This window comes from Syngnathus typhle, linkage group LG5, assembly GCF_033458585.1.
Source record: "Syngnathus typhle isolate RoL2023-S1 ecotype Sweden linkage group LG5, RoL_Styp_1.0, whole genome shotgun sequence".
Lineage (NCBI taxonomy): Eukaryota > Metazoa > Chordata > Actinopteri > Syngnathiformes > Syngnathidae > Syngnathus > Syngnathus typhle.
In genome coordinates this window covers 17,815,343-17,839,524 of record NC_083742.1, presented here as the reverse complement: position 1 = coordinate 17,839,524, position 24,182 = coordinate 17,815,343, and the positions used below count along the sequence as shown (strand labels likewise).

Below are 24,182 nucleotides of genomic sequence, written 5' to 3'. Positions count from 1 at the left end.
TGATACAACATAAACAGTATTTAGTGTCAATAATGTTTTTTTTTTTCATCATTTGCTTTTCTTTTACGCTTAAAATATGAAACTTCTGCTAAAGTGTTCAAGAAGTGAATTTCTATAGTTCCAGTTACAACGACACCACACCAATGCCATCCATTAGCCCCCCTGTGGTGTTTTCCGTTATGTGTTAGCATTAAGCTCGCGGTGAAGGTACCGTAATTTTCAGACTATAAGTCGCTCCGGAGTATAAGTCGCACCAGCCATAAAATGCCCAGAAATGTGAAAAAAAAAAACATATATAAGTCGCTCCGGAGTATAAATCGCATTTTGGGGGGCAATTTATTCGACAAAATCTAACACCAAGAACAGACATGAACGAGCAACAACAGGCTAAACGATACGGTATGCTAACGTGACAAACACAAACGAGGAGCTGAGAACGGGCCTGACGTAACATTCAGTTATTACAAAAACACTATTACATAAATAAATTATAAAACCATCTGTGTCACTCCAATTCATTAAATCCATCGATCGTCCTTTGTCAACAATGCCGTGTGCCGCGCCGCAGTTCAAATTATTCCACAGGTTCATACAACGATATATAAACTATATTTTAAATAACTATCACCTAAACAACAATATTATCAAACCATTTGTGTCATTCCAAATCATTAAATCCATCGATCAAATTTCTCGTCCTTTATGTCATCCTGGTGACAGAGGACATGTCCAGAGGATATGGCGCTTTAAAGTGTTAATTACTTTATTTGATTTTTTTCTCTCTATTTTGCATGTTTTGAATATGTTCAAGATAAAGATATCAAAGCATGTGAAGTGATCAACTATACTAAAAATAACATGTGAAGTGGTCAACTATACTTGTCATGTGTTGATGATCAAGTAAAAATTTGCGGAAAAAAACATATATATAAGTCGCTCCTGAGTACAAGTCGCCCCCCCACCCAAACTATGAAAAAAAACATGACTTATAGTCCGAAAATTACGGTATGTCTATGTTTGCAATAGCGTACACAATGTGTAATTCTCTCTGTTTTACTGTATGTCTAGTTTGAGAGTAAAGTTCAACTGGGAAAGTGTCAGTCATCATCCTGAAACCTCATTTTTAAAGAGTTGTATTTTGAGGCACCCCTGAGTCACAAATCAGCACCACCGTACCTGGTCATCTCCTGGGCTGGGTCCTTGTACGGACTCCTTGTTGAGGAAAATGCTGCTGCGTTTAGCAGTGGAGCCAAAGCCTCCTTTCTTGGCTCGCTCTGAAAGTGCCCGCTTCAAACTCTCCTGGGCCAAACCCAAGTCTAGGAGATTGTGCGAGCCAGGACCTGGACACAATTGATCTGGAAATGTCACTTGTCTTGCCAACATATACAGTACACGTGTAACACAGCAAAGACTGCTTAATATACTTTACAATCGAGTCCAGCACAGTCAATGTTGTTCAGGGAACACTCTCTTAACTTGAAATTGTGTGTGTGAAATGCTTTTATATGCAAATTGAAACAACCAAGTCAATCTGGAGTCATTGCATAAGTGTTTTTCAAGCAAGTTGGATCTTAAAAGTTCAAAACCAAGTTGCTTCTACATTGACCTAGAATACAAATGGCCTTCTTAAATAGTCCAAGAACATTGATGGACCAGCCAGGTAGTGCTATCGTCAGACTTTCAGTGTTTGTGAGCTGCCCAATTTGTCTGTGCGGTTTCCATCGCACTTTTCCAATTTGGCATCACGCACACAAATTCAAAGAAAAAACACTTTAGTTTAAATTCATAGTTTGAGATGCAGTTTTTCAGGGGACCTGTAAATCCATAAAAATAAATCAATTTAAAAGAAAACATCCAGGAGGTAACCCAAAGGGGGCTGTGAGCAAAAGATGCCAAGCAGTCCGGTATGAATTTTGTTTGTGTTTTAGAGTTGGCTTTTAGATAGAACTCCGCCCACACACTCCAAAAGAACTTTTGTGGCTTCATCAACTTCTCCCCAAATGTGTTTGATTATTTATGCAAATACGGAGGCACAAAAACAATTTGGCAACACTAATGCATTTGCATACAACTAGCAAACACAATATTGCAAATGAACACAATTGAGCATATATTTGTCACAAATAAAAAAATAAATAAAAGCCGTAACTGGGATGGAGACTGACCCGAACGTGTGCCTTTAAATGAAACACAATGCAAAAAAAAAAAAAAAATGGACTGTTTGTATTCAAACACACGTGTTTATAGATTGCCTGTCCACTCATCGAGTCGGAAATTAAACGGGTAAATGTGGTTAGCACTTCTCATTTTACAACGCAATGGTCACATACTAACCTGGTGTGGAACCTCCGTTGCGGTTAGGCGGGAAACGCTCGGCTGTGACACCAAACGGGCTTTTGGGCACGCCCGTCGCCCCGTAAGCCGTTTGGATGGCGCAGCGGGGGTCATTATAGGCACCCACAGGGGGCGACTCTTGCTTGGCAGGCTTGAACCTCTAATGTACAAAGAAGAGAGAGGCGTCAGGTCCCGACAGCACACACCAAGGTCCACTTTAATACTCGCTTATCGCGCTAACATTTCACGTCTGAAAACTCTTTACAATGACTCCCTGGCTACCCGAGATGCTAATGCGCTTTATCCGGGCACACGTTTTGACAATAAATCACAATCCGAGACCTTGCTTCTTGTTACAAGCAACACATAATGCCTGAACTCCACCGGGCCCCAAAATAAGCGCAGCTCTGGTGCCAGAGGAGGGTTTTTTTTTTTTTTTCCTTCTTAGGCAAAAGCTATTTTAGCACCGCTCAAGTTGGGCTTGTCAAGCTGGGCTCGATAGACCTTTCATCAGAGTTTCTCCGTGTCAGCCGCTGCGACGCTAAGTCAGCCTCTGCGGCACTTATAGCGGCGCAGAGGCTCCAGGGTTCAGCACAAGCGTAGAAAAACATTGGGAAAATGCAGCTGGATTTTACATGAATCATTTTCATGCTGCGTAGTAGGGAATTTTTTACCTCCTAAGGGGCTCTATTATTGAAAATGGACTGTTTAATGTCTTGTATAAAAATAGTTGGGCCTGCCTGTCCACCCATCAAGCGTGAAATTAAACAACTATTTCTGAGCGAGCTCTTCTGGACTGACGCCACTCGAAGCGACACAAGTTACATAACTGCGAAGAAGCGCCATAACCTGCGCTAACAAACAAGGCTAAACTTGGAGCCAAAACCGCATGCAGAGATTTTTCTTTCGACTTCAAAATCTTCATTTGCGAATCGACAAGACCGCCTCTCCACCTAGCGTAGCGTCGCCATTTCTGGACCGATTCAAACCCAAAAACAAAAGCAAGTCGGTTCATTGGGAACAGACGAGCTAATATTTGGTATCTTCCAAGCGCACTGGAAAACAGAAAAGGAATTTTCGCCTCGAATAACCGTGTTGTCACATGACGTGCTGTTTGAAGGCCGCTACATTCAACGCGCGTTCCACATGCAAGGAGGCCCCATCTGTCATGCTCACGCTGTGCCTTTGCTCTTTTTTCCAAGTTTTCCTCTCCCCAAAACTGACTCCCAACTGAGCTTTGTTAGCGCTTTACTGAAGCTCATTTGAATTCTGTTGTCAAGCTTGTTCTCTGCCCGTCTACACACACACCGCAAAATTTGGAGCATGCACCCCACATGTGGTTATTGCCCAAATGATGTTGCGGCAAAATTGTCGAGAGCCTACAGTTGAGGCGACAACTGGGCAGTTTCCCGCTGTTCTTCTTATCCTCTCATCCCTCCCTCAATACCTCCTTATCTCATTTCCTCGCTATCCCTCCACAGGAGAACACGCAGAGAGTCACGCCGAGATGAACATCTAAGAAAACTGTCGCCCTAGGTTCTGACACCCCCCCCCCCCCCCCCACACACACACAAACACACACTTGCACACAACATGTGGTCAGGGAAATTAGGTCGAAAACTCTGCCTTGCATTGATCCGCGTTGGTGCTTTTGTGCTAGTGATGCAAAGGGTAAAATCTTGATGACTACCCCTTGCGGTATTTGATACATCAAAACAAAATTGGCCAGGACGTTGTGATAGATGGCCCCAAAAAATGAAAACAGGAAATTTCACGGTGGTGGCGGAAATTGAGGTTATCACGTCAGAGATGGAAGCGAGGAGAACAAGATTTTTTTTTTTTTTTTTTAAAGCGTTCTCGTTGACGTGGCGTGGACAAATAAACAAGATTGTCTATCACGTAAGGCTGTAAATGCACAGGTCCGCAGTCACAACTCAGCTCAGCTGAAGAAAAAGTGCTTCGATATCAAGACGGATGCAGAGAAATAGACATCTGACCGGAGAAAAAAGAAAAACTGAGGGGGAGGACAAGGACTACCTTATCTCATTTCACAGGATGCGCAACGTGCTGCTTGCAACAAACAAGTGTAGACAAGTGTTTTATTTCGCTTACACGCTCATATTTTCTATCTGTTGAATTAGGCAACTAAAATGTTGGCGAGAGCCAGAATTTGTAACCAGTGCTACAAAGGATCATGCGCAAAGGGCTGTTTTAACAAAATATGTGCTCTTAAATTATTTCTCATTTGATCAAACATTTTCCGGTTTGAAGTGAAGAACAACAACATAACCGCACGGCTCGTTTGCATAAAAAAATTCCCATTAAAAGACGGCACAAAAATGCTGAACAAGAAACCAACATAAGTGCAAAAAACAAAAATAAAACCCTGTTTTTATATTATTGAGGTACACATCAAAATCGCGTTACACAACCTGCGCCACCATTTCAACCTGGTGTTAACCGGTCTAAAATTGAATCTCATTTTTCTCACATTTATATCTCTCAGATTATATCCGGAAAATATTTTCAGTGTTGGCACTATGTGGAGTAATGTCCCTAAATGGATCTAAACGGTTTGTAATTTGCCTATCGGGGTAGGTGGAATCAATAGTTTGTTGTCATCCTACGGGCACAATGAAGCCTTAGTGTGTGTCATAGTAATGAAATTGTCTCCGTCAAATACAAACTGAAAAAGTGGAATGCATGGTGACACTTTCTGACTTTGCATCCCTCATTTATGTGTTTGACTTTCTTCTCCTGCTCCTCAATAGCTCTTCCTGCATCTTCCTTGATTATTGCAGATTTGTTCTTACATTCCTGCACTTGCTGTTCGTGCTGCGCTAGAGCTCAGTTTGACATTTAAGCATTTCTGTGGGTATTACTGACTTATCTTATAAGTTGTTCGTTGACCTGCGGCGCAGTTATGATTGAGCTCTACGAAATCTTGAGTAGCCACAAGTAAGCGCGAGACAAGGTGAGAATATGAGCTCTTATGTGAATTGGACATTGCTGCGTGGACTCAACGGTCAATATTGTAAAAGTAGTGACGTGGAAGCGGGGTGAGGTGTTTGCATCGTACCTCAGTCTGAGAGAGAAAAGAGGCGGTGGCCTGCTGCTTTTTGTCCGTGAGCCTCTCAAACTTTCCTCTGGCCAGGACCAGGTATGCCCTGCGCAAAGACAAATTGAGATTTTTTTATAGCCAATGATACTCCATTAGCTGGTGTCAGCAAACAAAGATTGAAAATGTATGCCCATCTGTCAAGGACGTATATTTTATATTTTTAAAATTTGATGGCACAGCACCAAAAAAAACGAAATTATGACGATGTCATCTCATGAAGGTGTCCACGCAATTTTGGCCAAATCGCTAAAACTGGTTTCACATGCAATGTTTTTTTTTTTTTAGCAGGGAGCGCTACTGAGCAACATTTGAAGGGGTCGTGGTACATACCGTAATTTTCGGACTATAAGTCGCACCCGAGTATAAGTCGCACCAGCCATAAAATGCCCAAAAAAGTGAAAAAAAAAACATATATATGTATATAAGTCGCTCCTGAGTACAAGTCGCCCCCCCACCCAAACTATGAAAAAAAACGCGACTTATAGTCCGAAAATTACGGTACATTTTCACCAGGATTTTCAGGCTTGCAAAAATTTGGTGTATTTTTCAGCAGGTCATTCAACTATCGTGTAGCTCACAGAACCTTGCTTTTATCATTAAAAAAAAAAAACGTTTTTATGACAAGCACTCCATTTTTCCACAAATCTTGGGCAAGATCAATTTTTATTCAAGACTGGATTCTGCGTGTACATGTTCGCCATGAACAAGTTTGTTATTGTCTGAATACAATACTTCCCGCGTCGATGAGGAAAAAGCCATTTGTAGCCCCACACTCACACAGGGCAGGAGACGCTTGTCTTGATAGCTTTTTGTGCAACACCTTTAGTTACCCGCATTTTTACAACTGACAAAAATCCAGTGACTGCGTACGCACCCCGCGGCCTTAGGCAAGACGCGAAAATGGTTATTCAGGGAAGTGTGCGAAAACACCACGGTGTGTGGTAAAGTAGAAAATATATTCCCGGAAGCCAACTCAACTCTGAGGCTTATTTCTAACAGAGAGAGTGACAATGTAAAGTTGGCGAGTGAATTTAATGACAATGTCTGCTGACAGCTGCATGAAGTCATGCACCTTAGCTTGCGTGTCATTAAGCGTGTTGAATCGAGGTCTGTATTTGCGCGTAGAAAAGCAGAGTGGTGCATTGACTTACAAGTTTGATTTATCCTGTGACCACGCTCCTAATTCAAAACTTGCAAGTGTTGTACTCAGTGTCACCAATTCCTTTTGATATATAACATTTAACACAATGACGACAAAACCGGATGTCCGAGATAGGATTTGATGAGCTATAGTGGGACAGCAAAGGTGTTTTGTCCTGCCCACCGTGACTAATGACCCGTCTGCTTTACATGTGACGATGTAACACAATTGTGTGCGGTGACCTCCTAATGATGATGGATGGAGGCACAAGTGTCACGGCGGGGAGGCCCAAATGCAACATGGTACATGGTAGCGTGCAACTCTGGGGCAAAGTCTGAAAGTCACAGATATTGCTACTAATATTTACATGTGCTCAATTATTTTCTTATGTTCTTGAAAGTGTAGGCACAGAGGAAGAAGTGTATACGTAGTGTTTGACGGAATGAAGATGTTTCACTCCCTTGTGCGCACACACGTCAAGTGAAATGCAGCATCCTTTCTTCATTGTCAGGAGTGAGCATGGGGCCTCAGCCCACTGTGGTTCACACACAGGTGAGTAACTCTTCCACAACATCAACAGTGTTTTTAAAGTGGAGTTTAAATACGACACTGTACTGCCCCCTAAGGGCGCACAAGTGCATTGACATCTGAGTGAGGGAAAAAGAAAATCCAGTTCGACTCAATACTCAAATCAGGGGGAAATAGGCTAATGTAACCTGTGACCAACGAGCATATCTGCATATCCAGTAAGGATAAATTGCTAACAATTATTTTTGCCACAATAGCCATGGTGTGATGACTTTTGTTCCATGTAACTGGAGTCCATATAATAATTGGAAATAAAAATACAAATTACAAAGGTTAATTGTGGGCATTATTATTTTGTCATAGTGGCCTAACAAGAATTTAATAATTTATTACTTTCGTCATTTTAATTCAATATGTGTACCGTATTTTCCGGACTATAAGGCGCACCGGACTATAAGGCGCACCTTCAACGAATGGCCCATTTTAAAAGTTTGTCCTTATATAAGGCGCACCGGACTATAAGGCGCACCATTAATGCATCATGTCAGATTTTTTATCCAAATCAAATCATTCTCCATTTTATCTTTTTTATTCTAACTTCAGACACAACAAATTACTTTATAATCACGAAATAATGATCCATAGTCTTTTTGAGTCATGATTCATAGTCTTCAGTGGGCCACTTGTGATTGATTTCATGACACAATGCTTTGGGCCAGTTTAAATTTAGGAATTTGGTCCATATATAAGGCGCACTGGACTATAAGGCGCACTGTAGGCTTTTGAGAAAAGTTTAGGTTTTTAGGTGCGCCTTATAGTCCGGAAAATACGGTAATCTTAAAATATAGCCAAGTTTTTGTGCCAAAAACAAGACACCTTAAATTGTTATTATTATCAATTACTTTAGGGGGGTGACAATATTTGTGTTTGTCTGTTTGCTCGTTAACTAGCAGACCACTTCCTTGTTTACTTTTTGTGCTGTTTGTATGTATATTGTGTACTGTCTCGTCACCGTGGGATAGTGGGAAACGTAATTTCGATCTCTTTGTGTGTCTTGTGAAGAAATTGACAATAAAGCAGACTTTGACTTTCAAGCAGAGTGTAGCCGCTCCTAACAAATCATGTCGTGTAACTGTCATCATAGATGTAATTACCTTCTTGTACTCCTGCTGGGGCAGCAGTTGGTGGTATCGAGGAATGACAAGCTCCGCCTTGACCCTCTGCTCTTTCCTCATGGTCACGTTTTCGTAGTGCGTTTCGGGAAGACCGACGTGTATTTTGGAGAAAGAAGAATGCACATACTTAAAGCCAAGTAAAGAAATATGTATTGAGTGTAGAGTGACGAGTAATGCTTACATCTCAGGGTAGTAGTGGCCTGGCGCCGGCACTTTGTCCTTCGTCGCCTGGCTTCTCCTGCCTGTCATTTTGCCAAAGTGAATGCCTTTGTACTTATGAATCTTCTCAGCCTGGAGACCAAAAGAATAAAAAATGAAAAATGCATTGCAAGACTGTGGTGAGAGTAAAAGAATGACAACAGGGGAAAACTATAACCACAAGGTGGATGGAGGAACCCCAAAAATAGAATGCATATTCTATATATTAATATATATAATAATTAATGTATATTAATATAAATAAAAGATAATAATTTTGTGTGATCTGCGTTGCCTTGTAAAGTTGAAGGTGAATGAGGAGTGAAGTTGAGTGAAATGTCACGCGTTATTTATGCTCAAGCATTCACCTATATCAACTTTGAGTCATGATTCCAACTCAAAAGTGAAAGCTCCAGCGACGCGTGGAAAGAGAAAAAAAACATGGCTAACAAAAGTTGCCAATCAAACAGTTCAACTTCTGCCGTCTCTTTTGATACGTTTTCCGTGACCTGGCTGTCCGGCCCTGTTCACTCAGACACATCTTAGGAAGAGCAAGAAGAAGAAATGTTAAGTCTTGCTCAAATGAGAAAAAACACCACAGGGTGCCTGTCTCCTGCAGATGATGGGCCAGGCAAATAACACGACGTCTGTTGGTGGAAACACACGACGGACTTGTAAAGCAATACTGAGAAATTTTTGTCACAGCAGACGCCTGCAACGGTGAGCAGCCACAACTTGGACGCTGTGAGCTCGCACTGGTCATTAGCAGATGACTTCATTTTGTGTACGTGCCTGAGTTGTTGAATATGGATATGGGACTGCAGGAATCATGATGAATTTTACCGCTTCTTTATTGCACACATGTAGAATGGATGAGCGTCGGGACAGCGTGTCTTATGAAGTAGAGCTGCATTCATTCGTCATGGAAAAGGATTTGGAGAGAACTCAATAGTGTGGGCTGTGTTGCATGCAATTGACGATACAAAAGTATCGGGACACTTACAAGGGTTGGAGTAGGCCGGGCCCAGGCTCGTGTCTCTGTCCGGAGGCTCAAGCCCAGGGCGCCCTCCTCGTAGCCACAGGACTCACCCCGGGAGGGAATGGATGGCACAACGTACTGGCTAGCGACCCAATGCTGCAAACTTTTAGCAGGATGCGCCTGCAAAGCCATATTAAGTTACCTTGTCTGTTTTGTGTTTTTTATGAATTTGAGAAAATGCATTTCAGACTTTACAAGTGTGGAACATTGGGCTTTTTTTTCCCCTCAATCAAGTTTGGAACATACTTGTCACATATAGAAAGTGAGAATGAAATTTGGATGCTTTTGATGGCAAGTGGTTTATCCCCATTGAAACAGGGGAACATTAAATAAATGATAAATGGTAATGCACTTATATAGTGCTTTATCTACTCTGTAAGCCACAAAGGTCACATTGCAACAATTAAATTGTGGTTTTTAACTGAATTTGACCAAATGAGTCATTATTTCTGAGATGTTATTGAGTTGTCTTAAATTGATTTCAAAATCTGTATTTAAGTAAATATCCCTTCCAAAAAAAAAAAAACTCCCTATTAAAAGCTATTACATTTACAGCATCATTTCAAATGTTGCCATTTCTCAGCTTACCACTCTTTTGCCATGGGTCCTCATCTGATTGTGGCTGATGGTAGCTGGCGGCGCAACATCATAGGCCCCGGGGCCCGGACCCTCACACGACAGTTCCTCAAAGCGCTGAAGACTGCAACCACCATGGACATTTTGCTAAAAGCATCAAATAAAATTGTTCAACGACAAACATCACAAAATTGCATCTGCAGATTAGTAAGAGAACATGCCACACCTACTGTAGTAGCTACAAACTACACGAGAAGTTCAAATTACCTTTACAGCTGGAGTGTCATAGTGCCCGGGTCCTGGGACTATTAGACTGGAATCATTGATCAATGGTAGTCTGCTCGCCAAGGACAAAAACGGAGCATAGACATCTATACAAAGAGTATTTCAAGAAGGTATTTAACAAGATTTAAAATTGTGTTTCGATCTTTAAACCTACCAGACACCGGGTCGTATCTTGAATTGAAGTTGTAAGATCCAGTACCTACTGTGACCGAGGTCTCACTTTTTGGCAGGACGTGTTTAAACTTTCACGACAAACGGGGGGGGGGGTTCTAATGGGACGTTGAGCTTGATTTCATTTGTGTGGCGGGCTCCATCTAGTGTTGAAACTGAGAGGTGCAACAGAGTTGAGCTCAAGCTTCTTGTGCGGGCCATATTCAATTATGTTTTCAGAATTTGCTAAGTAGGCCCGCTGGCCGTAGTTTGGACACCCCTTATCTAGTAGTACGATAGTAAGAGGCCAGACAATGTGAGTTTCTACATGGGGACGATTTGGGGCCGGGGGTGCACATTTATTCACAACGCCCCACAGCTGACGCCGTAAAACACTCCTCGCTTGAGCCAGTGTTGAAAGATATTTCCATCCTGCCTTTTCATTTGTAAGCTCTTTGTGTCTTTATCATCATGTGCCTATGGTCCGCAGAATCAAGAGCTTTATTTAAAAAAATATGGAGGTACCACAGTGAGCATGAAAAAACCCCAGATGTATTTTATGTAGCCTATTTGCAATTTGGGTCAGTTCGGTTCAATGCTTCAAAAGTGCAGTGCACATCTTTGCATGAAACTGTCGGGGGTCATGATGCCATCAATTTTTTCCCATGGTTGTCATCTTGTGCCTTTTTTTTTTTTTTTAACATGACACTAGTGTGGTGGAATTTTGATATCTCATGCTCGATTTGTGCAGTACGTTAGGCGCAGGCTTTAGTGCCATCTCGTGTGGGGTTTGCATGTCTGCATGCGAAGGTTTCCTCCCACGTTTCAAAAACATTCATGATAGGCCGATTGACCGCTCCTACTTGTTTTTATTCTTATTTTTTTGGAAGGGGGGTGATGGGAATGATGTGGGTCCTGCCACTGCCTGGCACCCAGTTCAGGATGTGCCCCCAGCTGGAATAGGCTAGCCGCGACCCTCGTGAGGATAAGCACTTCAGGACAATGGATGGATTTCACGACGTGGAAAGCAATAGAGTACATCTCTTTTTCCAAATTGTTACAAAGAGCCATGCAAAAATGCACCAAAATGGCGTCATGAGGTCTGACTAATACTCGTACATCAGGAATAATAAAGTATGATCGAATTGACCAGATTATAAAATTGCCCTGTCCAAATCAGTAAACTATTCAAGAGGTGACACCAATTGTCTTTCTTATTTTATTGTTTTTTTGGGGTCAATTAAACATGGTCAAACAACAGATGGAATAATAATGCATGGTAAATTTAACAATAAGTAAATTAAATATCAATTATGAAAATGCATGGTAAATCTAAGCGAATAACATGGTAAATTGAACAAAATAATAATATTGCATGGTAAATCATAATATCGCATGGTAAATCATAATATCACATGTTAAGTCAAGAAGAAGAGGAATGCATGGTAACTTAACAGAATAATAACACATGGTAAATCTAACAAGATGACTAATGCATGGTTCAATCATAATAATGCACGGTAAATTGAACAAAATAATAATAATGCATGGTAAATCATAATATCACATGTTAAGTCAAGAAGAAGAATGCATGGTAACTAACAAGACGACTAATGCATGGTTAATCAATCATAATAATGCATGGTCAATCAATCAGTCAATCAAAAGGCATGGTAAACCAAGCAGAATGATCATGCAAGGTCAATTGCATTCATAGGATTACTCGCAACTTGCATTGGCACTTCCCAAATCCACCGGATAACGCGCTGTGGGCATCTTGCACACGTAGCCGTTTAATTCCATGCAGGACATCTTCTTCCATTTGCCAGACTGAAAGTCAAAATGAGATTGATTTTAAATCTAAACTTGTCTTCGGCGAGCGGGTCAATCTTTTCTGCACCTACCTGGCTCAAGGTGGCCACGCAATTCTCCATCAGGCCGGTAGGTTTTCCCGGAGCCCAGTTGGCGAAGGTCACCTTCTGGCGGTCCGACCACACGAATCTGCCGCGATTGACCAGGTCGTTGAGTCCGGTCCACGTGTCTCCGGGGGCTGCAGAGGACAAACAGCAACAGAGTTCTCAATGGCTTTCCAGATATGGCAGATATCGAGCCAATGTGAGCGACGCACCAGACTTCAAGAGGTCCTGCAGCCAATCCCGCTCAGCCTCGGAGCGAATGGACACCAGATTGGCATCGAGAGCCCAGCAGAAGTGTCGAGCGCCGTACCACGTCTTTGTATCATCAAAACGTTTGTAGCAGAAGTCCGCAAACTCCTCCCACTCAGGTCCCAAGCATCTCGGCTCTGCGCGCAAGATGGCGTCAGGTGAAGAAATGCTTTTTATTCTGGACGGTCTACTCACCCGTGGCAGCAAAAGTGTAAGACGGAGACGGAGCCAATTTGTCAACATATCTGCAGAGAGTCAAGTGAGAATGAGCCGGGCATCTTTGAGTGGACTCGCCAGTGAGAGCGGAGCACGCACACTTTCGAGATGATTCCATTACAGGTGGAGCTGATGTAGGCTGTCTGTGGCAGTTTCTTCAGCAAAGTCACATCTCCTCCGATCTCGTTCTCAATGACGCCCGAGTGAATAGCGGCCGCGCAGATGTTCGAGTCCTGCACACAGAGAACGTCTCAGACATAGAACAAGAACTCCGCTTGTAGGTCGTGCGGTAATTAACATACCTGTTTGTAGAGCCGTGTTCCGTAGACGTCGTAGCCAGCTTGGGCGCAGCCCGGTGGGCACCGCACCCTGCGGAAGTAGTTTGTTTAGTAAGGAGGAGGCTTTTTGGCAAGAAACGTCATACAAAGTCTGACTCACGTCATTGAACCGTCGAGGCTGAGGTCGGTGGCTGTGCTGCTGCATAAGATGTCTGTGGGTCAGAAGGGAAAATCAGAGCCCGTTTCTTGCTAGTTTCTCACTGCACTCCAAACGTCGTACTCACGAGCGGTGTCGTCAGACGTGCACCCCAAGACGTCAAAGCGTAGGCCCGAAAACATTGGCAGGAGGCGGACGTACTTGGCGAACACGGGCCTGGTTAGAATATACGTCCCCACAGAAGGCTGGAAACAAAACACGCGCGTTTGCAATGAATGACAACAGCCTGAACGACAAAGTCGAGAGTCCGCTCACCTGCTTAGGGTGGTGATACCAAGTCGCTCCGTCAATACTGAACTGCATCGAAAATACGCTGGAACTTTGCCCTTGGTATGTACACTTCTGGGTCTCAATGCCTGTCACCTTGAAGTTCTGACCGAGGTTCACCTGGATCCAGCTGCCGACTGAGGGCGGAAGGCATTCCGTTGCTCAGGATACCAAACTACCAGCAACTACGACGGAGAGCTGTGTTTTTTTTTTAGTTTTTTTTTTTTTACGTACGGATTTTGGACGGCTTCCAGCAACCGCTGCCCCCCAGACGGGCTTCGTAAGGTTCGGCATTGATCTCAGAGGAAGAGGCTGTAAAGGAAGAGTCTGGGATTCTCCCGTGAGCGATGCCCAGACGATCAAGACACACTGAAGAAAGACAAAAGAAAGACAATGTGGAAGGCACGCTCGCTCATTCATTCTCACGTCTGGTCACCCGTTCCGAACCGACGCTCTATCTGGGGATCCGTTGGATTCTTTCCTTGGCACATCATCGGGAAGTGTCAGGATGTGAAGCCCACCTTTCTTCTCACAGCTGTAGACGACGCGGAGGTATTTGGAGACACCAGGGCAGGAGTCCGTATCCGTAAGGTAAAAGGGGTAAATGGGGCAAATCTGATAGTTGTCACACAATCCTCTGAAGTGACGGAGAGCCCCTTCCACCCTGCAGCCACCTGCAAGTGACAACACACCACCATTTCACTCGCACACTTGCATACTGACTTCAACTTGTCACAGGACGTAGGGGATTTGAATGGTTAATGACTATTAGAAAAAGAGGAATCCAAAAAGCGCCCGGCTTAGCTCTTTTTCATTGTTTTCTATTTTTATTCATGAAAAGGTCAAATAAACGTTTTCTATTGCCATCGCTCACACGTCCATGCATGTTGATATTGAGTTACATGTTACAAACGAGTTACCGCCAACGCTGACGGCGTGTGAAAACCTCGTGACAGAAACGGCTCCAGGACAGCGAGCCAAAAACAACGATGCCACTGGAGGATTCTTACCGCGTGATCCGCCGCCACTCGGACAGACGTCGCCACGCTCCCGTCCATGGAAAGCCGACCGTATGCGGATGACTCTTTCATCGGGACATTTGAGGGATTTCCAATCGTCTTGGCAGAGAAGCTCCTCCTTGTAGCCTGTGAGAGCACAACCGTTGACTTCTCTCCATCTTTTTTTACAGAGACGTTGAAGGCGACTTACCGTCATGTGGCGGCAGCTGATGTGTCTTTCCTAGAAGCGAGAACCAGAACGTGGATGTCGACACGTGATGACGGTCCATCGTGGGACGTCACATCTCACTTACCTCTTTTCTTGCAGACGTAGCCTCTCTTCTTGTCGCACTTGTCGCGCTTCCAGTCGCCGCTGCCAGTGAGCAAGAAAAGACATTCCCCCCCTTCAGTGACACCTGGAGGGAGGGAGGGAGAGAAACAAGATCTGAGCGCTCATCCGTTCCTCCAAAGTGCAACTGACAACCGCCTCAGCCCCACCTGCACTCGGGTGGAGGTGAGAGAAGGAGGATCCGTCAGTCCATTTGTCGCCGTCACGCTTGATGGAGGCGTCGGCGCCCAACCACAGGGAGGCATCACCAATCAGACTCTTAGTGTAACCTTTGGATCCCAAAGAGAACATGCAAGATTATTCCAAAACGACTCACACTTGACCCTGCACTACAACTTGATGGGTGCGGCACAGCCGTGACAAAGCGCTAACAATACTGCAACAAAGAGTGACACAAATCAAACAACAACCGAGCAACGCTGGCCACATCTCGCTCGGGTTTATCAGGTTTTGAGTTGGAAAGGAAGGCGTAGCAGGAGAAAAAGGGTTTTCTCAAAGACTTAGCAAATTTATGGCCAGCCTACCGCGTACGAAGACATGACGCCTTTTTCGATTTACTTTAGCTTCTATTTCTCGTTTGCTTCATGTTGGCGAATAAGAATTGATCCACTTGATTATGGTCAATATATTTTAATTCATGGCCCCCTACCGTGTACGAAGCCCTGCTCGCGCGAGTCGGCGATGCTGAGCAGGTTCCCTTGGCGGCCTTTGCAGTCGGCTTGCGCCTCCTGCCAGGTCTTGGAGGGCTGAAAGTTGAACAGGTAGCAGAAGTCGTCCGAGGGGTCGTCCAGCCACCAGCCGCATTTGTCAGTCCAGCCTGCGAGACAGACGGCGCAGGAGGGCAAAACAGCATAAGACAGCGGAGAAGACGGCGGCGGTGCGAGACACCTACCATGTTGGCTGGCTAATGGTGGCAGCTGTCGAGGCCGTCCACGCTTGGCTGCAGGGGAGCGCGAATGAGTAAATGCATGAAGGAGTGCTCAGAAGGGACATTTTTGCACCTGTTTTGCAGACAAATGGCCGCTTCGTTGTGCAGGGGCTGCCGCCGATCTCCCCAACAGAATTTGGGAACGCGCAGTCCCCCGTGGCGCCATTTTGCCACGTGTCGTAGTCCTGCGGACGACATGAGGGTGTTGGACTCTCGGCTTCCCAACGCCCTTCCTCCGCGCAATTGTTGTGCTGCTCCAATTTCAACTTTCCCAACCTAGCTCGTGCAGAATGACTTTTCCAAAGTCCGTCAGCAATTTACTTACAAAAGCTGTTCCGTCACTATACTCGTAGTTGTTGCGTTTCTTCTTCAGTCCCAGCCAAGAAAACCAAACGCTTTGCGAGTGATCTTGAGGAAAGGAAGGACAGCAAGAGCTTCAGGGCAAGAAGAGCTTCGGCCAAATGACGGCAGCTTTGTGGGACCGACGACTGCGGCGGTTCGTCTTAGCGCTCACCAAACACGAATTGAGCCTCTTGCTGTGAGTGGACGCTAGCCAGGTGGCCTCTCTGGGCAACACAGAACTTCTCGGCATCCTCCCAATCTTTGTACAGCTTGGAGTAAAAGTAGCAATGATCGCCATACAGTAGGTTGCCCGTGTCGCAGGTGGAAGCTGAGGCCGCAATGGAGAACATTGAGGAGGAAACCACGACCACATGGTTAAAGTGCAAATAAGTGTGCTGCAACTCACTCTCCACTACAGCAAGACCACTTTTGGGGGAATACGTCTGGCCCTCCAAGGAGCCTGCAAAAAAAAAAAAAAAGACCGTTTGCGCCTTTCAACGGCAACGTGACCGCAGACGTGGAGGCTTACTCAGCGGTCGTTTGCACATGTAGGCCAACGAGGAATCACAGGAGCCAGACCTCCACCTGCCGGGCTGACCCCTTCCCCCTTGGTTGACGTAGGCGCAGGACGCGACGTCGGCGCTGTCGGTCGATTATTAAAAAAAAAAGAAGGAATTTTCCTTCAGTGGTCCTTCTCAAAATTGGTTCCAGAACCTTTAGGCGTCTCCGCCTGACAACAGCATGCAAAGTTGTTACGGCTTACCTTTCGAGTTGATTTGAGGCCCAGTTGGTGCGTGTCGTCTTCTCGCCATCGGACCAGGTCAGGTTCTGGCTCCCGCCTTCAAAGCGACACCAGACGTCGTCGCATTTCTGGGGGGGGAAAGAAAACGGCTCCAGTTGTTGCTGCAGAGTCCACGACCGCTTGCGCTTCCGTCTCACCAGGTTGGAGAGTCCCAGCCAGAAGCGGGTGTCCTTGCCCATGGTGTCCTTCACAAAGCCCTCCTCGGCCGAGGAGGTGATGGAGAGCAGGTCGCCGCCCTCCCAGACGCAGTGGTGCCAGGCCCCCAGCCAACCGTTGGGCTCCTCCACCTTCTTGTAGCAGTTGGTGCCGTGCTCGACCCACCCGGGAGCACACTTGCTGGCTGAGGGCACAATTTGGGGAAGAGATCAGAGCACACTCCTTGTTTTGGCTCTTCAGTCCACCATTTTGAGCAATTTGCAGGTCACGGGTGGCCAAAACTTGTCTCGCACATGTTCTCAGGCAAATCGGAAGATCCGGGACTCGACTTGTTAGGTTAGCCCAGTGCGGCGCGATACCAAGGGGGGCGCGTGTGACACCAGGGAACATGCTTTTCTTTTGGCTGTACTAGATGAAAGGGTAATTAGACATCCACTGCAGTAGGTGGCGGTATCAGTGGAAGAGTGTGCGCAAGGAGTCTCCGCTCTACAGTGGAGAGCGCACGGAACGTTCGCACACACAGCACAGAGCAGGGGGGGAAAAAAGTGCAGTGGGACACCATGGAAAAATATTGAGCAGGGTTGCCAACAATCATCCCACTTTGTGAATGCTACTTTAGTCAATCAGCAAGCACTGTAGGCATCGTATAAAGCAGCGTACCATATTGCTGAGTGCAAAACAAAAACACCATTGCAGAAGAGCTGATACTACCTGCAGCCGTGGAATGCTGCCTCATTTTGATTAAAGAACAGCACAAATTGTTTTGTTTTTTTTGTAGGTTACATTTTTTTATATATTGTGCTCCTGAGTTAATGTTGTTGATTACTTAGAATTGAATCTTATTTATTGCTCTTAATATTATGTACGTTTATTATTATTTCATTGTATTTATTTGTATTGCGGCTCGGTGGCGTACTGGGTAGCGCGTCCGCCTCACAGCTAGGAGGGTGCGGGTGCGATTCCACCTCCGGCCCTCCCTGTGTGGAGTTTGCATGTTCTCCCCGGGCCCGCGTGGGTTTTCTCCTGGCACTCCGGTTTCCTCCCACATCCCAAAAGCATGCTTGGTAGGCCGATTGAGCGCTCCAAATCGTCCCTAGGTGCGAGTGCGAGTGCGTGTGTTTTTTTGTGGCGGTAAAGAAAATGGACGGATGGATGTATTTTTTTCTATCATAAAATGGCAGTTGGTCAAGAATGTTTTTAGTTTGAATACTTATAATTTATTTTTTAATTTCAGGCAGTGATGCACTTTGATCTGTTACAGACTAAAAACAATGTTAATAATAAAGTTATTCTTTATTGTAAGTTGATTTTTTTTTTAACTTATTATTATTTTTTTTAATGTTAATAACATGGATTGCGAGAAATATTTTCTTCATCATCATCACAGAAAATAATTGAGAAGCACTGGGTTAGCCCAATGGCATCAGAGACGTTTACAATTTTAAATGACCCCCCAAAAAAAAAAAAAATCACCTTTATAAAGCACGGTTGTGAAACAAACATTGCCACATGCGAGTCAACGCGAAAAACATTCAAGTACATTTGCGCACTTAATGAATTAAGAAAAATTGCACAGAATCTACTGACTAATTTTGTCAGGCTACTTACCGTCAGAAGACAGCGAAGGTTCTGCCACTCCTGCAAGAAGAAAGGCAAAGACAGACGTCAGGGTACAGACGGACGTCGGGGCAAAGACGGACGTCAGGGCAAAGACAAACGTCAGAGCACAGATGATGGCCAGCGGAGCATCACAGCTTACTCACCTTTTTTCATCTTCTTGCAAACGTAGCTTCTCTTCTCTTCGCACGTGTCGTGCTTCCAGACGCTGCTTTTAGTGATTAAGGAAAGACACTTGCCCTCTCCGGGGTCACCTGGAGGGAGGGAGACAAGATCTCAGCGCTCCGCCGTTCCTCCAAAGTGCAGCCCACAAGCATCAGACATGCTTTCAGACCGACCTGCACTCGAGTGGATGTAAGTGAACGGGGATCTGTCAGTCCATTGGGCGTCATCTTCCGTGGTGGAGACATCGGCGCCCAACCACAGAGAGGGCAGAGACCCGACGTAACCTGTGGACCCAAGGCAAAGGTGGAACAGGATCTAATAATAACAATACATTATATTTATAACGCACTTTATCTTCGGAAGAATCTCAAAGTGCAAGGACAAGTATAAAAGAACTGGACGACAACCAGGATATGGGAACAGGAATTACGGAAATGCTCAAGAGGTGAGTTTTAAGTCCGGTTTTGAAAGAGTCAGTAGATTGGGGTGCTCTTCGGTGGATCTTCCAGAGATACGCTTTACTGAGGCGCATTTTGGAACGACACCATTCATTCGAGTCATTCATCCATTCATCCATCCATCCATCCATCCATTCATGACACCAACAAATGGCCGCCTACCCTGCACAAAGACCTGCTCCTCGCGGTCGGTGATGCTGAGCAGGTTCCCTTGGAGGCGTTGGCAGTGGGCTTGCGCCTCCTTCCAAGTCTTGGTGGGCTGGCGGATCATCAGGTAGCAGAAGTCGTTGATTGGGTCGTCCAGCCACCAGCCGCATGTGGCAGTCCATTCTGCGAGGCAGACGGCGTAAGACAGCGCAAGACAGCGTAAGACGGCGGCAGTGCGGGACACCTACCCGGCTGGCCGACTAATGGTGGCAGCTGTGGAACCCCTCTGCGCTTGGCTGTAGGGGAAGGGGGGGGTGTTTACAAATATGAGCAAATGCTTGATGTGTGCAGAAGGAGCGCTCGGGAGGGGCCTTTGCACCTCTTTTGCAGACAAATGGCCGCTCCGTTGTGCAGGAGCTGGCACTCAACTCCCCAACAGAATTTGGGAACGCGCAGTCCCCCTTGGTGCCATCTTTCCAAATGTTGTTGTCCTGCGGACGACATGAGCATGTTGGACTCTGTCTGCTCGGCTTCCCAACGCCCTTCCTGGGCATTTCAAAAGGCATTTCACTTACGTAAGTTGTTCCGTCACTCCACTCGTAGTCGTCGTCCTCCTTCTTGAGTCCCACAAAAGCAGATTGTGAGGTTTGCGAGTGATCTTGAGGAAAGGAAGGAGAACACGAGCTTCAGGGCAAGAAGAGCTTCAATCAAATGACGACTGCGGCGGTTCCTCTTGGTGCTCACCATACACAAATTGGGCCTCTTCCTTGGAGTGGACGCTAGCCAGGTGGCCTCCCCAGCCAAGACAGAATTTCTCGGCACCTTCAAAGGTTTTAACCGTCTTCTCGTAATGATAACAATAATCGCCATAGCGGAAGGTGTTTTTGTGGCAGTCGGAGGCTGGGGCCGCAAAGAAAAACATGACCATGACAAGATGTTCAAGTGCAAATAAGTGTGCTGCGACTCACTCTTCACTACAGCAGGACCACTTTTGGGCGAACACTTCGGGCATTCTGCAGAAAAAAGAAAAAGACCTGTTTGAGCTTTTCTCTTTTCAAAGTCAACCTGATTGCAAACGTGCAGGCTTACTCAGCGGCCGTTTGCACATGTAGGCCAACGAGGAAAGACAGGAGCCAGACCGCCACTTGCCGGGCTCACCCATTCCCCCTTGGTTGACGTAGGCGCAGGACGCAACGTCGGCGCTGTCGGGAGAAAAGAAACAAGCAATTACCGTTTTTTTTTCTTTTCCCTTTCCCCAAGTGGCCCTTTTCAAAATTGGCTCCTCCGCCTGACAACAGCATGAAAAGTTGTTATGTCTTACCTTTCGAGTTGATTTGAGGCCCAGTTGGTGTGATTCATTGTCTCGCCATCGGACCAGGTCAGCTTCTGGCTCTCGCCTTCAAAGCGACACCAGAACTTGTCGCATTTCTGGGGGGAAAAAGAACAACAGTCCCACTTGTCGCAGCAGTCGACGGCCGCTTGCGCTTCCGTCTCACCTGGTTGGAGAGTCCCAGCCAGAAGGGGGTGTCCTTGCCCATGGTGCCCTTCACAAAGTCCTCCTCGGCCGAGGAGGTGATGGAGAGCAGGTTGCCGCCCATCCCGACGCAGTGGTGCCAGGCCCCCAGCCAACCGTTGGGCTCCTCCACCTTCTTGTAGCAGTTGGTGCCGAGGTTGCGCCACCCGGGAGCACACTTGTTGGCTGAGGGCACAATTTGGGGAACAGATCAGAGCACACTCCTGTTTTTGCCCTCCAGTCCACCATTTTGAGCAAAGGGCAATTTGCGGGTCACGGTTGGCCGAATCTACATTTTCTCGGGCAAATTGGAAGGATCCGGTACTCGACTTGGTTAGCTTAGCCCAATGGCATCAGAGACGTTTACATTTTGAAAGGATTCCCGAACATTCACCTTTGCGCTTGAGAAACAACCAAAGTGCCGCTGTACAAGGTAAAACGATGCAACAAACATTCAACAGGTGGCTGAGTACTTCATAAAAACGAAAAAGCACAGAATTTGTCGGTTGGCATGGTGTGACTCCAGGGTCATGGTTTTCGACGCAGTCGAAGGCAACTTACAGACAGGAGCCGACGTAGCGTCTTCTACTGCGAAAGGAAAAGACAGACGTCAAGGCACAGACAGACGTCAAGGGGCGATGACAGTCAGTCGGTGGGGCGTTGCCTCTCTTACCATTTCCTCTCTTCTTGCAGACGTAACCTCTCTTCTCGTTGCACGAGTCGTAGTGCCAGTTGTCGTTGCCAGTGAGGAAGGAGAGACAATTATCCTCGGGGGTACCTGGGGGGCGGGAGAGAAGATCTCAGTGCTCCTCCGTTCCTCCAAATGGCAGCAGACAACCATCTCCGGCAGACCTGAAGTCGTGTGCACGTAAGTGAACGAGGCTCCGTCAGTCCACTTGCTGTCTTCTTCGTCACTGATGGGGACATTGGCGCCCAACCACAGAGAGGATGCTTTCATCAGAGCCCTGATGTAACCTGTACCAGAATGAACGACATCATCAAGAGGAGCCGAGCGAGGAGGACGCGTCATCCGTTGAGCTCCGGGTAATCGACTTTCTCAGCTCAAAAGGAATTGAGTTAGACAGGGGGACCATCGAGAAATATTAAAACCAAAGCAGCAATAACAGTGCGGTTTGCAAACACAAATTGGAGCTACTGAAACAGGGTAGACGGCTGAGGGGATCAGACCTCAACCAGCATCTGACAAAAAAAAAAAAAAAAAATGCAGATATTGCATATGTGTGTGTATATATAGCGAAAGGCTTAACTATTTCTTGGTGCAGTTGGCACCAAAGAAGTAGTAGAGATTGTAAAGAGAAGTGAAAACAAAACCTCAACTGATTACAATGAATAAGAAAAGTGAGCGGTGAAATTGCAGAAGCGTTTCATCTGGTCAATGACATGAAAATAGCTCAAGTAAATGTGGGGATAGACTGGTACCATAGGCCTGCCGTATCTCTACTCGCTCTGTTCTCCAAGATCTTTGACTGTTCACAGAAAAACAAGATTGAAGAAAAAGAAAAAAAAAAAAAGCTTTTAGCTGACAGTCAATATGGATTCCGGAAGGACACGAATGGATCTTATAGACAACTTCAGATGATCAAAAAACAAGTTATTGGGATTTTCATCAACCAAAAGCATTTGACCCAGTAAATCACGGCATCATGGACTGGCTGAGGAGCTACTTAAGCAACAGGCAGCAATTTGTAAAAAGTCTGGAGATCATGTATCCCATAACAGGTGAACAACCTCTGCCCTTGGTCCTCTTCAACGACTTGTGTATCCAACATCATGAAATGATGATGATGATGACACAAACATCTATTGCGCTGGGGACAATTTACAGCAGCTTATGGAAACCAACAATCGCCACAGAAATGAATTTAATGTAAAACCAAACTGCCAACAACAAAATCATTTTTCAGGTATAAATCAAAGTGAAAATTGACAATGGTATGAAAGAAAGAGTTTCTGAAGGAAAATTCCTGGGCGTGACTGTTGACAATACAAAGCTGCTGGAAATCACACATGAATTAATCATGTAAAAAACACAAATGTCAAAGGTTATTGCAACTCTGAGGAAAGCAAGAAGCATTCCCAACTCCAAATACCTACATATTGCCATATCGGAACGACTGTGTCGAAATACGGGGTAACGCCGAATAAGTCAAGCAATAGGAAAAATAACAAGGAGCATACAAACGCACTTTTTATGGTATGAGGAAAAACAAGACAAAACTGACTACACACAGGCAAAAAAGGAATCTGAAAGTGTATCTACTTTTGTTTTATTGATTTATGTGTTGAATTATTGATTGAACGGATTAGGGTGGGAATCTAAACAGCTCTGCTTCCTCCTACTCGAGCATTCTTTGTCGTTGGGGTTTGTGGGTTGTTTGTTTCAGTGACTTAGATACGGCACTTTATAAAGTGGTGTTTTATTTGCCTATTTTCATGTTTTAAATAGGTTCATGAAAATGAACATATAACAACAACAACTTGTTCATGGCCAATATTTCAATTCATGACCGCCTACCATCCACAAAGACCTGCTCCTCGCGGTCGGTGATGCTGAGCAGGTTCCCGTGGAGGTGTTGGCAGTTGGCTTGCGCCTCCTGCCAGGTCTCGGTGGGCTGGCGGATCATCAGATAGCAGAAGTCGTTGGTTGGGTTGTTCAGCCACCAGCCGCATTTCTGAGTCCAGACTGCGAGCCAGATAGCGTAAGACAGCGCAAGACAGCGTAAGACAGCGCAAGACAGCGCAAGACGGCGGCAGTGCGGGACACCTACCCGTCTGGCCGACTAATGGTGGCAGCTGTGGAGGCCCTCCGCGCTTGGCTGCAGAAAAAGGGGAGCGAATATTAGCAAATGCTTCACGCATCCAAAAGGGGCGCTCGGGAGGGACGTTTGCACCTGTTTTGCAGACCGCTGGGAGTCTCACGTGGCAATTATAGGTTCTGTACAGGTATTTCTTGGCTTCCAACAATGAACAGTCACCAGAGGGGTAGTAGGCCGTTT

The 24,182-nt window shown here is 45.6% G+C and overlaps 2 protein-coding genes across 2 annotated transcripts in view; both read right to left on the bottom strand.

Moving 5' to 3' along the window:
• The window catches only part of stpg2 (sperm-tail PG-rich repeat containing 2), a 48,407-nt gene extending 37,082 nt beyond the window's left edge, over positions 1 to 11,325 (bottom strand). The window contains 9 exon segments of the mRNA XM_061278438.1: positions 1,177 to 1,340; positions 2,335 to 2,494; positions 8,279 to 8,354; positions 8,481 to 8,590; positions 9,501 to 9,656; positions 10,125 to 10,259; positions 10,380 to 10,483; positions 10,552 to 10,639; positions 11,302 to 11,325. Of these exon segments, the coding sequence (XP_061134422.1) occupies positions 1,177 to 1,340; positions 2,335 to 2,494; positions 8,279 to 8,354; positions 8,481 to 8,590; positions 9,501 to 9,656; positions 10,125 to 10,259; positions 10,380 to 10,483; positions 10,552 to 10,639; positions 11,302 to 11,325 (1,017 nt within the window).
• Positions 11,326 to 11,861: 536 nt separating this feature from the next.
• LOC133154051 (C-type mannose receptor 2-like) lies at positions 11,862 to 22,359 on the bottom strand. Its single transcript, XM_061278437.1, has 39 exons — positions 22,018 to 22,359; positions 21,839 to 21,943; positions 21,727 to 21,753; positions 21,149 to 21,351; positions 20,974 to 21,080; positions 20,742 to 20,854; positions 20,621 to 20,665; positions 20,397 to 20,552; positions 20,228 to 20,310; positions 20,032 to 20,143; positions 19,901 to 19,948; positions 19,668 to 19,835; positions 19,221 to 19,331; positions 19,029 to 19,136; positions 18,874 to 18,903; positions 17,247 to 17,449; positions 17,071 to 17,177; positions 16,837 to 16,949; positions 16,714 to 16,767; positions 16,480 to 16,635; positions 16,291 to 16,373; positions 16,039 to 16,150; positions 15,930 to 15,977; positions 15,687 to 15,854; positions 15,187 to 15,306; positions 15,003 to 15,104; positions 14,900 to 14,929; positions 14,701 to 14,835; positions 14,212 to 14,364; positions 13,925 to 14,059; positions 13,679 to 13,827; positions 13,491 to 13,608; positions 13,367 to 13,418; positions 13,231 to 13,297; positions 13,028 to 13,161; positions 12,908 to 12,957; positions 12,676 to 12,849; positions 12,452 to 12,597; positions 11,862 to 12,377 (listed from the first exon to the last, which is right to left on the bottom strand). Exons 1-39 carry the CDS (start codon positions 22,193 to 22,195, stop codon positions 12,267 to 12,269), a joined length of 4,314 nt encoding a protein of 1,437 aa, XP_061134421.1. The 5' UTR covers positions 22,196 to 22,359; the 3' UTR covers positions 11,862 to 12,266.
• Positions 22,360 to 24,182: the final 1,823 nt, after the last annotated feature.